This window comes from Rhinichthys klamathensis, unplaced genomic scaffold (genome assembly GCF_029890125.1).
Source record: "Rhinichthys klamathensis goyatoka isolate OS25496 unplaced genomic scaffold, OSU_Roscu_1.1 h1tg000240l_1, whole genome shotgun sequence".
NCBI classification, from domain to species: Eukaryota; Metazoa; Chordata; class Actinopteri; order Cypriniformes; family Leuciscidae; genus Rhinichthys; species Rhinichthys klamathensis.
Window position 1 is genome coordinate 2,517,501 of NW_026606762.1, and position 12,500 is coordinate 2,530,000.

At 36.9% G+C, this 12,500-nt stretch overlaps 1 protein-coding gene across 3 annotated transcripts in view; it reads left to right on the forward strand.

The window, feature by feature from the left end:
• The window catches only part of dennd5a (DENN/MADD domain containing 5A), a 74,827-nt gene that overhangs the window by 39,272 nt on the left and 23,055 nt on the right, over positions 1-12,500 (forward strand). For all 3 annotated transcript variants that reach the window (XM_056265775.1, XM_056265773.1, XM_056265774.1), the window contains 4 exons: positions 2,952-3,266; positions 5,940-6,155; positions 7,577-7,811; positions 11,794-11,944. In XM_056265775.1, the coding sequence (XP_056121750.1) occupies positions 2,952-3,266; positions 5,940-6,155; positions 7,577-7,811; positions 11,794-11,944 (917 nt within the window). The remainder of the gene's footprint in view (positions 1-2,951; positions 3,267-5,939; positions 6,156-7,576; positions 7,812-11,793; positions 11,945-12,500) is intronic.

Here is a 12,500-nt window from a genome sequence, read left to right on the forward strand (position 1 = left end):
AGTAGTTGAGCATCTCTTCAGCAAGCCGACTCGCAAACTGAGTCAAACAAAGTCTAAACAAACTAACTAAAGGATTTTGACAAAAGTAAAACAAATTTTATGAAAAATTGCTTCAGAAATAAGCCTATTTAAGGTTCTGCACTATTTCTATGCCATTATGAATATTTAAAATATGTGTATGTGTATTTATGCATATTGGGGTGGGGTTATGGCACAGTGATAAACTCAGAAACTTAAAAATGACACTCCATGACAAAAAGGTTGCCACAAATAAAGAGTGTGTTTAATGAATGTGACATTTACTCTGTTGATTGGTATATTATATGTATTTTACCATTGTAATATACATGTAAATGTACAACACAACAAATACTGGAATATTTTATTCAGAGCCCAGAATAGTTATATCTCCCTGTAAAACCCCTCTTCTTCTCGGTACTGAGATGTGACTGAAACAATATTTGTAAAACCTTTTGTAGAAATACAGTGTCTGTGACCTGGCTGACTGATGAGATATCGAATCTTTCCTTGATCTTACTTGAAAAGCAGCAGTAAAAAAGATCGCTTCTGCCAGAGCAAATCTAATATCAAACGTAGGTCGGTTACATTGACGCTTCTTTTAATGCGTATGAAAGAAATCTGTGGCGCAAACCTGCAGGGAAAACAAACTCTCTGGTGTATTGCTGTGATGTGCCCTTTTAAAAACCTACTGTGACACATTAGTATGATTTCTGGAGGATCATGTGACACTGAAGACTGGAGTAATGATGCTGAAAATTCAGATTTGATTACAGGAATAAATTACATTCTAACAGTAATTACAATGGAAAATGGTTATTTTAAATAATATGTAATAATACTTTACAATATTATTGTTTTTACTGCATTTGTGTTTATCAAATAAATGCAGCCTTGGTGAGCATAAAAGACTTTTCAAAAACATAAAACAAATCTCAACTGTTCAAAATTTTTGACCATTGTACCAAAAAACATGGTAGTACCATAGTATTATTTGGTACTTTTCAGGTGGTGTGCATTTGTATTTGTACCTGTATTTAAATGTATAAAATGATCCAAATTTGGCAGTTGTTTGGTATATAATTCTCAACTGAGCATCTTTGGATTGTAAGTTTGTCCAAAGCTCTCTAGTCTAGTGGACAGAAATAGAAGTAAATGTCACTTCATTGTCCATTATCTTTAAGGCATTAACTTGGCATTATCTTGTTTACACCAAGTATTAAGATGTGTTTTGGTCGATCGGATCACAAGTGGACGAAGCTAAATACAGGTGTAAACGGGGTCTGAAGCGTTTTGAGCTTGTCCACTTTCAACAACTTCCAGAGGTAGTGGAAAACACATTCGACCGGATTGCTTTCATAGTGTAAACGCTCATGTGATCAAATGTGTTCAAACAGCCACAAAAGACCGTCTTCTCTCCGTCTACTGATCTAACGTGTGAACATTATGGGAAGCGCTCTAGCCAGACGGGATTTAAACTTTGCCGGCTGAAGACTCAAGTTTGGTTTGAAGATAAAAAACGTACCAAGCTCAATGTTCTCTCACCATTCCTGATTTCTAACACACACTCACAGCGTTCGGCTGGTCTTGAGGCTGTCAGAGCAGAAACTAAAGCTGATGCTCTTGATGTTTTTCTGTCGTGTGACTTCGTTCGTCCATTAGATCCAAAGAGCTGAAAAAGCCCATACATTTACCCGCACATAGACCCTCCCCTCGAAAAAATCAGGACAGAAGTGGGCAAAAGAGATTAAAACACCAGGAGTAAACGGGAATGTGTCCCCCTCGTCTACTTGTGAACCGATCAACCAAAATGCATCTTAAAGGCACAATATGCAGGATTTTTCGCCACCAGGAGTCACTAACCTCTTACAATAACAAAGGCGTATATTGATGACGTAGGCTATATTCCACATTAAGCTGAATTATGGATCTTGTCGTCAAGCTGATGGATCTTTTATGGATGAGTGAATACATTGATGTTTTTAACATGACTGTGGTATGAAGCAGGGCGCGATTGCTAGACGTATAACGTTACCAGCGTCACACGCAACACGACTCCGGCGGATATAAAGGAATAAGGACATTTCATTCTACCGAACTACACGCAAGTGCTGAATTAATACTCACACAGGTCAGTTTATTAGACGACTTAAACTTGAGGTAACGCAGCGCTGCTTCACTTGCTCTAACAGTTACACTATCACACTAAACTGCATTTGAGTGTGTTGAATGTTGTTAGTTAGGTTGTGTGTTGGCTGGATCAACATTAGAATAACATACAGATCATATTCTAACATTTCATCATGTTGAACTAAATAACATTGATTAGTTTTATGTACATTTGCTCACCTGTCTAATAAAGTACATGCAACACTCGCGAGCGTCTCTGTCAAGTCAAAGTTAGTCGCGGACGTGGAGCTCTCGGCATCTCGAAAGATGTTGATCTTCGTTTTAGTCCTCTTTTTGTCTCAAAGTCTGCTTGTCATGGTCCATAATGTATGAACAAAACAACAACAGCGTGAGCGCCCTGCTGGGCATAACGGGCATAACCCAGGTGTCAGCGTCTGTCGCCATGGTTACTATAGCAGTACGAGGTCAAACCTGGCGGAAAGGAAACCGGGGGTAACTCGGATATGATGCCATAGACTGGCGACTCCTCACCCCTGCTCACACGCCCCGTTTCCTTGGTTAAAATTGCAATTTTCTCACGATTTACAAATAGTTGGAAACATTTGGGATATTGTAAGTAATCAACTAAACAAAATATATAACATTGTCCGAGTGGTTTTTGGATATTTTACTGCAAAAATCCTACATATTGTACCTTTAATACCAGGTGTACACAGGGCCTAAGAAATCCTCTTTCAGAAATGTCTCCATTACATAAAGCCATAGATCAGTGCTTATAATGAAACGACTCTCGTTCTCTTCAGGCCAACCTGTGTTTTGTCGATATTGACAACCACTTCATCGAGCTACCCGAGGACCTGCCTCAGTTCCCCAACAAGCTGGAGTTCATCCAGGAGATCTCAGAGGTTCTGCTGGCGTTCGGCATGTCTCCCGAGGCAAACCCACAATGCAGCGAGGGCCAGGGCAAGCTCAGGGGCTTCCGGTCAGGTGACACGGCCTCCGACAAGCGCAACGGCAACCTGGCCGGCTCGCCGCTCAACTCGTACTTGCTGAGAGAAAACCAAACCATAGCTCGTCTGCAAGCGCTGGTCAAGAGGACTGGAGTCAGTCTGGAGAAGGTGAGCATGAGAATGAGGACACAGAACTGACTGAAACAGTGTTAATTATAGCTCCTTAAAGGTTCGTTATGGTTCTTTAAAGTGCCCTTATTATGCTTTTACCTTTTCAGTGTGAAATATATAGTGAGAATGTAAAAGGTCTGCAAAGTTTCAAAGATCAAAGTGCAGATAAATGGAGTTATTGTTTCCTTAAAGAAAGAAACGATTCTGAAACGAGTCGTCAGTAATTTCCTGCATGAACCTACGTAAGTTTGTAATGGTCTTCATTGGCTGCCAGCGAACAGCATCTATCACTTAGTCTTGCTTCTTCCAATGTTTCATTATTGAACTCGGGCTCAAATTCATAATGTAAAAGCCATCGTTACTGTTCGTATCACTGTGTATCAAGCGCTGAGGAAGAATTGAAATTCAGATATGGTAATATGGTAATATCTGTAAAAGGTCGACCAATCACAACAGACTGGGTCAGCTGACCAATCAGAGCAGAGGAAGCTCTCAGAAAGGAGGGGATTAGAAAGACCGAATCCTTTATTGAACCATTTCAGACACTGTGAGAAACAAGTTGAAGCTGCAATAAATATTTAAACCTTTTTATGCTTTTAAACCTATTGTAGGAGACTCCAAAAACAAATTAGGTACCTTTAAAATGGCATAATAGGGGCACTTTTAAATGAATATTCTGTAATAAATTGAAAATATATTTTTTCTGTGATAATTGATGACAAACTGATTTTAGTTGTAAAAATTAACAAAAACTGCATTTACAGCTAGTAGGCAAGTGAATAAACATTTAAAATGTTTTATTATCACACTGATTGGCATCCACATTATGATAACATAATAAGGACGTGGAAGGGACAAGGAATTGCATGATAAAGCATAACCACAAGTTCATCCACCTCAATAAAGTACAACTTTAGAGTTCAAGCACCGAGTGCTTTAACAAAAAGCCCTCAGAGAAAACAAAACTTCCACACACAAAAAAAGCATAGAAAAACAAAAAGCATGCATTGACTACAATATTATATATATTTTTTTTGTTTTGTTGGTCCTCGTGTTTTTGCATTTGTTCATAATTTCTTTGTATGTCAGCCTGGCCAAAAAATATGTTCGCACAATTTGGCTCGTTTCATTGCGTTATTAAAACAATTGATGCAACTACGCAATAACTTTTTGTTTTCGATTTCATAAAATGTAACAAATTGTATGTAGACCAGAATATATTCCACATATGTTCCACAATTCATTTCTTGATGCTGTAAATTCTCTGACAAAAGAGTTTTTCTCGCTCCTGTGTTCATCTGGTTTCTCTGGGCATATGCCTTGAATTCAATAAACCCTTTTTTGAAACCGAACAATAACTTCAGCAGTGATGACAGCTGCTTTGTGGAAGACATAGCCTATCTTTTCAGTGTGGGCAATAGTTATAATTATTGTGTGGGCAATGAAAAGATGAATAAATGGCGGTTAAGACTGAGCGCGCTCTGTTCTGATTCTCAGAAAGCTCGAGTCTCTGTTGATGACATTAAGCAGCTTAAGGACACAGTCTTTCTAAAGACAGCGATTGACCCCTTTACTCCTGATATAGCTCCTAGAGAGAGTCTGTCACATCTTTAAAGCTGCACTAGTTCAATTCCATTATGCTGACTTGATATTCAGCAAATCCCATATTTAGAGTGAGCTGTCAGGCACTTGTTTGCTTCTCTTGCTCTCTGTGTATCGCCACTTGCTCTGTATGGTTATATTCTCCCGGGAACGAGTCTCGTTTGCCTCATAAATCAAAGCGGATTTGTAGACTTCCGTTCCCAGCACTCCCTGCTCCCTATTCAGGGTGTTTCTATGGAGAACAGATAACTCAGATCAACTCCAAAAAGCTGTGCTGATATTTGCTCTCACATTTTCCCACTCTCTTCTTCCAGCTCTCTGTTAACCCCTTCCTGTACTTTTAAATGGAAATTCAGTTTTCTAAATGCTTGTTATTGATCTTATTGAACGCTTCATCATGCACGTTTCATTCTGAAAAACATTGTTAACATTGTCCATCCAATCAGCAATCGATGCATAAAACCAAGTCCCGCCCCACATTTTTGCCTTTTTCAATAACCCTTTTCACTCAAGAAAAGATCTGTCGCTCCTTCCGTTACATTGCGACTTCGGTATTTTTCCTGGTAAATGTCAGGAGTGTAATTTAGCATTAGAAACATGAAGAGTGCTGATTTTTGTCTTTTGTTCATTTTTTTAATGCTGATATTAAGATGACATTGTGTCCACACCAAAGTTTCCTCCAATCAAGTACATCATCTGCCATCACTAAAAATGAATTCTGATATCTAAATGCTCACGAAGCAACAAATTAAATGGAGGATAAGTAATTTTCGGAGAGGCTAACAATAGCGAGCTAGCTTTGAGAGCATGAGATCCCACCCTCCCTTCAGAGCGTCTCCAAAGCCACGCCTCCTCCAAAACACATGAATGCATACAGCAGAAACCCTATGCTAAAACTCTAGGTTTTGTCTTGTTCGAGAAGCCATTTCACTCAGATATACGTCACAATAGGGAAGAAAAGACTATTGCAAATTCCAACTTTAAACCGCGTAATTGTTTTCAATTTTCAAACACAAAGCTCTGTGCCTGTTTATAAGCGTTCTGTTTTTCTTTCTGTGTGTTTGACAGTTGGATGTGAAGGAGGACACGAGCACTAATAAGGATTTAAAAGTGCAGTGTGATGAGGATGAGATGAGAAAGCATCGGTTGAACATTCACGTGCGAGAGGTCTTCGCCAACCGCTTCACGCAGATGTTCTCCGACTATGAGGTGTTTGTCATTCAGCCCAGCCAAGACAAAGAGTCCTGGTTCAGCAACCGAGACCAGATGCAGAACTTCGACAAGGTAGCATTTCACTACTCATTCATTAATAATTCACGTTGTTTTATTGCTGGTTCGAGGTGGTCAACAAGCTTGACAACACTTGAAGTAACTGACCAAAAAGTTTTATTGTTAAAGTTTTATGAATTTAATTGATTGATTTATTTATTAAAATGTAATCCAGAAAAATTTAAACAGAAAACACCGTTTCGGAAAAAGATAAAACTGATTTGCCAGGGCTACTGAAGCACCATGCATTATTATTATTATTTAGTATTATTATCATTTTTTTTCTAACTTTTTCTTATCTTAACTTAACAAAATAATAGTTTCCTCATGATTTCAGCATAAAATTGTTTTCTCAGGATCTCAACATAAAATAATTGTTTTCCCGTGATCACAACTTAATTTTTTTGAAATGTCTTAATGTCTTTGAAAATTAATAAAATAAGGAATAATGATAATAACATTGTATTGGTTTTAATTTTAATTTATGAGCAAAAATTTTATTTTTTCATTCCGGCTTTAGAGTTTTTAGGCCAGCTTTCCAAAAGTTTACCGGTTAGAACGAACTAATACGATTAGTCAATAACATTTATTTTATATTGAGTGTTCATTGTGCTAATAAGTTTTGATAAACACAATATTTCAGTCTTTCCAGTTCACATTCATTATAATAACAACAATACAATACGTTAAAGGTTGAGAAAAAAAAAAAAAAAAAAAAAAATCAAGTCACCAATAAGAAAAATAAACTTGTGACAGATTTGTATCCCATGACAAAAATAGTTCTGGTGACATACTTTCTATTAAAAATTTCTATTAAATGAATATTCTTTACTAGATGCATTTCTTGTTTGTAATTAAATTAAGAGACTTAAAATAAAAATCCACCTCTATCAAAAACAACTTAAATGATGGTGAAGAATTCTGGAATTTACATTTATGGATATGAAACTTGCCTAACAAAATGTAAAGGTTTATTATAGTACATAGTTTCTTTTCTTTGAATTCAAAATAAGTGATAATGTTCTTCCCCTCAATGTTGATTTTGTGTTTTGTTTTACATAATATATAATTCTCAAGTTCTTTCCAAAATAAAACAAGTGGGTTACATTTTCAAGTTCATTTGTACATTTGTTATCAATATCAAGAAATCTTGAAATGTACATCTTAGATGGGTATATGTTATGTAATATTTTTAGATGTAATTCTCTAATTGTATTTGTGACACAAAATTTAAAAGGAAAAAGCCATGCCTTCTGCCAATTAAACACAATAAAATCATATTATTCAGGCTGGTGGTTCGATGACATCAGTTACTGCTTTATTTATTCTGAAACGAGTAAGTTTAGAGTAACTGATCAAGAAGTGTTGGATGTTTTTGCTGATACTCTCAGCTCACAGCAGCTTCATGGACCATCCCTAAACTTTCCCCACTGCAGGCCTCCTTCCTGTCGGATCAGCCAGAACCGTACCTGCCATTCCTGTCCCGCTTCCTGGAGACGCAGATGTTTGCCTCTTTCATCGACAGCAAGATCCTCTGCCACGATGACGAGGACAAAGAGCACACGCTGCGAGTGTTTGATTCCCGAGTCGACAAGATCCGCATGTTAAATGTCAGGACGCCCACCCTGCGGACCTCCATGTACCAGAAATGCACCAATATTGAGGAATCAGGTGAGATGGGATAAGCATACTAGTTTTATTTACAAATGGAAGCTCTTGCATGCAGAGTATCAACTATTTTTATTTAAATTCACCTGTCATGAATGTTTTTTTTGTTTTTTTTTTTACTGGCCATGAAACTGTATTTTGTATTATTTTATATAAAATGGTAGCCTGGTTAAAACCAGACCATTCTCAGTTGTAACTGAGTTATGGTCTGGCAAAGCGTCATAGACAAATCATTTCCAGAGGGGCGTCACCAACGGACGTCGCGGATAGACCTAAACCCATTCAGAGCGATGAAGGAGATGACGTATGCAGAGCGGCGGAGAAACATCTCCGAGTGTTGTTCTTTGCTCGGTTTTTAACAAAAAGGAAACGTTCAAATCACTTAAAACAGACGCGATAGCTGATTCGAACGAGTGATGTTCGACGGCGGCATCCATCTTTGTAATGTAGGCTACAAAATCTGCTTCAAAATCCCAGCGCTGTTGTCATCGTGTAAAGCCCGCCCCAACGTTTCTGATTGGTGTCTCGATTTCGGCGGATTGGAAATGGGCTTGAATGAGCTGTTTGCCAGACTAACTTTCAGAGCAAATCTAAATTTGCCGGAAGTTGTCTGGGTTTTCCCAGGCTAATAAAATGGTTAAATTCACCAGATCTTATTGTGAACAGTAAAAACAACAGACTTTTGCGACTCTGTGGTGACGGACTCTTAAGTCACTTAAACCCCAAGCAAGCTCACATTCAGATCTGCCTTCATCCAATCAACGACCGATGGATGTTTTTGTTTATCAATAATCCGTTAATATTGGTTGTACGACGGAATAGACAGAAGAAAAGACGTCACCTCTTCTGTTTCAGCGCAACTTTAAATCAAATAAAAGTTTGAATTTTATATATAAAAGTTTGAAAGTTATATATGTTTAATAGCTTGTTTCAGCCATGGAATAAATAGAATAAAAAAGGTAATTGTGAGTTTTACATCTCATAATTCTGAGGGGGAAGAAAGGTCAATTGACCGATATGGACATCATTTTCTCAGAATTGCAAATTTATATCTTGCATTTCTGACTTTTTCTGAGAATTGTGAGATATAAAAGCACAATTTTGAGAAAATCGTCTGAATTGCTGCTTTACATTGCAAGAAAAAAGCTCGAATTGCGAGTTTATATCTTGTATTCAGACTTATTTCTCTTATTGCAATTACCTTTTTTATGTTTTTATGGCGGAAACTAGCTTCCATAATTTAGGAAAATGTATTGTATATAATTAAAAAATATATATTGTTATAATTATAGCCTTGTCCCTAAAAATGTATTACCTATCTTTTTATCCTTGCATATTTGTAGCAACTGATAACTTTACTTGCCAAAGCTAATTTCGACAATCCAGTAATATTGGTTGTCATTTTATTAATAAAATGCCTCCATTCATTCATTCATTCATTAATATTGGTTGTATGTCAAAATATACAGAAGAAAAGGTTTGTAGGCTCATTTGTGTTTCATACTTTAAACAAACTTTTGAATTTAATTATTTATTAATTATACATATTACATGTACGTATTTAGTATGGAAGCTTGTTTCAGCCATGGAATAAAAAAGGTAATTGCAATGTTTTATCTCACATTAGGGGTGTAACGGTACATGTATTCGTATTGAACCGTTTCGGTACGAGGCTTCCGGTTCGGTACGCATACAAACCGAACAATTCCTTGGACCATTTTTCCTGCCGACAAAATTCGCACTGGCGCGACCACCACAACGTTGCGCAACATCAAATGGCAAACGTAATGAAAGCGGAACGAAACTGCGCTATTGTGTTTCACGGATCGTTTATCAGTTCGGAGCAGCAACATCTGTGCAGCGGGAGCCGATCTCGATCAAGCGACACTGTTACAATCGTTACAACACAGCGCTAAGAGATCCAGTAAAGAAAACATTTGAATTCGCCACTGAAGTAATAACATCGCTGCGAGATCTAGAGAGAAGCATTCACATTTCTCCGTTATTAACCGTAGATCTCTATTAGATCAAACAGCGCTGACGTGGACACCAGGAGAAATATTGTGCCGTGAATGAACTAGTAATACTTTACGTCCACAGACCAGCAACATTCACCATGGATTTAATATAGTAACACTAACTGTAACCAGTTTGGCTGGAATAGTGAAATGCTTTCAAGTACTTCACACATCTTTTTCCAGCACTTCAAAACTCAAATATTATATAAATAAATAGCCTATATGAAGAGTTCAGATGCAAAAGCCTCTAAGTGCCATTTGAAATTTTCTTCTAGAATGATCATTTTTATGAAGCTTGTATATTAAAGTTCAGTAATTTCACTCAAATGACAATTAATAGGAAATCTTCATTGCCATTTAAGTGAAATTACTGAACTTAAATATACAAGCTTGATAAAAATGATCATTCTAGAAGAAAATTTCAAATGGCTTTTGCATCTGAACTCTTCATATATTTAAATGTTATTTTTAATGTGATGACCAAAACATTATTTGTTCATCCTTTAAAGATGACCCCCATTTATAAACCTGAAAGTTTCAAGATGAAGGAAAACTCACACTTATTTAAAAAATATTTTTTCTTTTAACAAATAGGAAATTTCTCTTACTTTTTGCTGTATCGAACACGTACCGAACCGTGACTTTAAAACCGAGGTACGTACCAAACCGTGATTTTTGTGTACCGTTACACCCCTATCTCACATATATTTATAATTAGAACTTTTTCTCACAATTCTGAGAAAAAAGTCAGCTATGTCTATATCCAATCCGTCAATTTACCTAACTATCTTGCAATTCTGACTTTATAACAAAACAAAAAGTCAGAATTGCAAGATATAAATACCCGTAATTGGAAGAAAAAAAGCCAGAATTGTGAGTTTATATCTTATTTCCATATTTTTTATGAAACTGTGAGATAAAATGGCGTGAAAAACGTTGATCTGTTTTCCTCATGACGCATCAGTAAAATGGAAATCTGTAAGTTTTACCCTGTAATCCATAAGCAGCTCGCTTCATGCTCAAATCCACTTCCTGCAATGCATTATGGATAGGATTTTTAGATCAAGCTCATTTGTGCATTCAGATATCTTCCATTAGCTCTGCTGATGAAAATGGAAATGGAGCCAAATGGAAATTGTATTTATTATTAACGTGAATAATGATCGATTAAAAGATGTTTGTCAGGGAAACTATTTTAAAGCCTCTCATTTATCATCATCATAGAGCTGATTACAAAGTTATTTTATTGCTTTTAATTTATGGTGCTTGATCAGAAGTAAACCCTGAATTGAAGTATTATAATATGGAGGCTGACATTTTTTTTAGCCATCAAGCTCTATTTTGCATTAGTTAAAAAAAAAAATATATTAAATCAATTTAAAAGGATAGTTCACACCAAAATGAAAACTCTGTCGTCATTTACTTACTATATGTTGTTTCAAACCTGTATGGATTTATTTCTTCTGCTGAACACAAAAGAAGATATTTTGAAGATTGTGGGTAAAGTGAAGAACTTCTGGCCCACATTGACTTCCATATATATTTTTTTCTATACTATTGAAGTCAATGGGGGCCGGCAACTGTTTGGTTACCAGCATTCTTCAAAATATCTTCCATAATTTTCAACAGAAGAAAGAAACTCAAGCAGGTTTGGAACAAATTGAGGGCGAGTAAATGATGACCGAATTTTCTTGTTTGGGTGAACTTTTCCTTTAAACGAAATGAAGTATATAAATGTTCTCAGCTCTTGCTGTAGCATCTCTAACGGCTGATAGATTTAGTGTTGTGTAAGAGATATTTCGAGCGTGGCGTGTGGGTTCACACCAGTGGCTGAACTGTCTCTTTCATTCGACCACATCACTAGCTCACTTTCCTCCCACCTTGTGGGTTTTGTGTCTCTGTGATTAAAAACGTAATTTCTTTGGTGATTCATCAGTAATGTGTGTGTGTGATGTGTGTCACTTCAGAAAAGGCCATCGAGATGCGGCTGTGTAAGATCGACCACACGGCTCTGCACCCCCACCTGCTGGACATGAAGATCGGTCAGGGCCGCTACGAGCCGGGCTTTTTCCCCCGCTTACAGTCCGACGTGCTCTCCACTGGACCCACCAGCAACAAGTGAGAAGGAATCTTTTCCCAGAAATCAATTAATTACACACAAGTAGTGCTGGGCGGTATGACCAAAAATCCATATCACGGTATTTTTCAAAATTATACCGGTTTCTTGGTATATAATGTTTTTTTTTTGTTTGTTTTTTGCATGACTAGGTGTTAACTACATTTTCTACTGATTGAGAGAGGTAACACTGCAGTAGATTGACTTCGAATGCCCTATTTTACTGTCATGGGTGAATATTGTAGAAAAAAATCCACACTAGTATTAATACAGGTTTGCAAGGCTGTTTACGGCTGAACACAAAGCAGCGCAGCGCTCATAAACGCTGCTTTATCAGGAAAGATTCAATGAAACTTTTCTAAAGACCGTCAGTTCACTTCAGATACATCCATATAAAAACACTCATATACATTCATATGTCTATGCCAACCACAAATAGATTTTCCAAAAGGCTGTGTTGATATTGTGAACCAATGTATGGGAAACACTGTAATTTAATTTCACAGCTAGTATCAATTATAGTTTAACCTATCTATATTCACGGTCACGCTTAGTAAC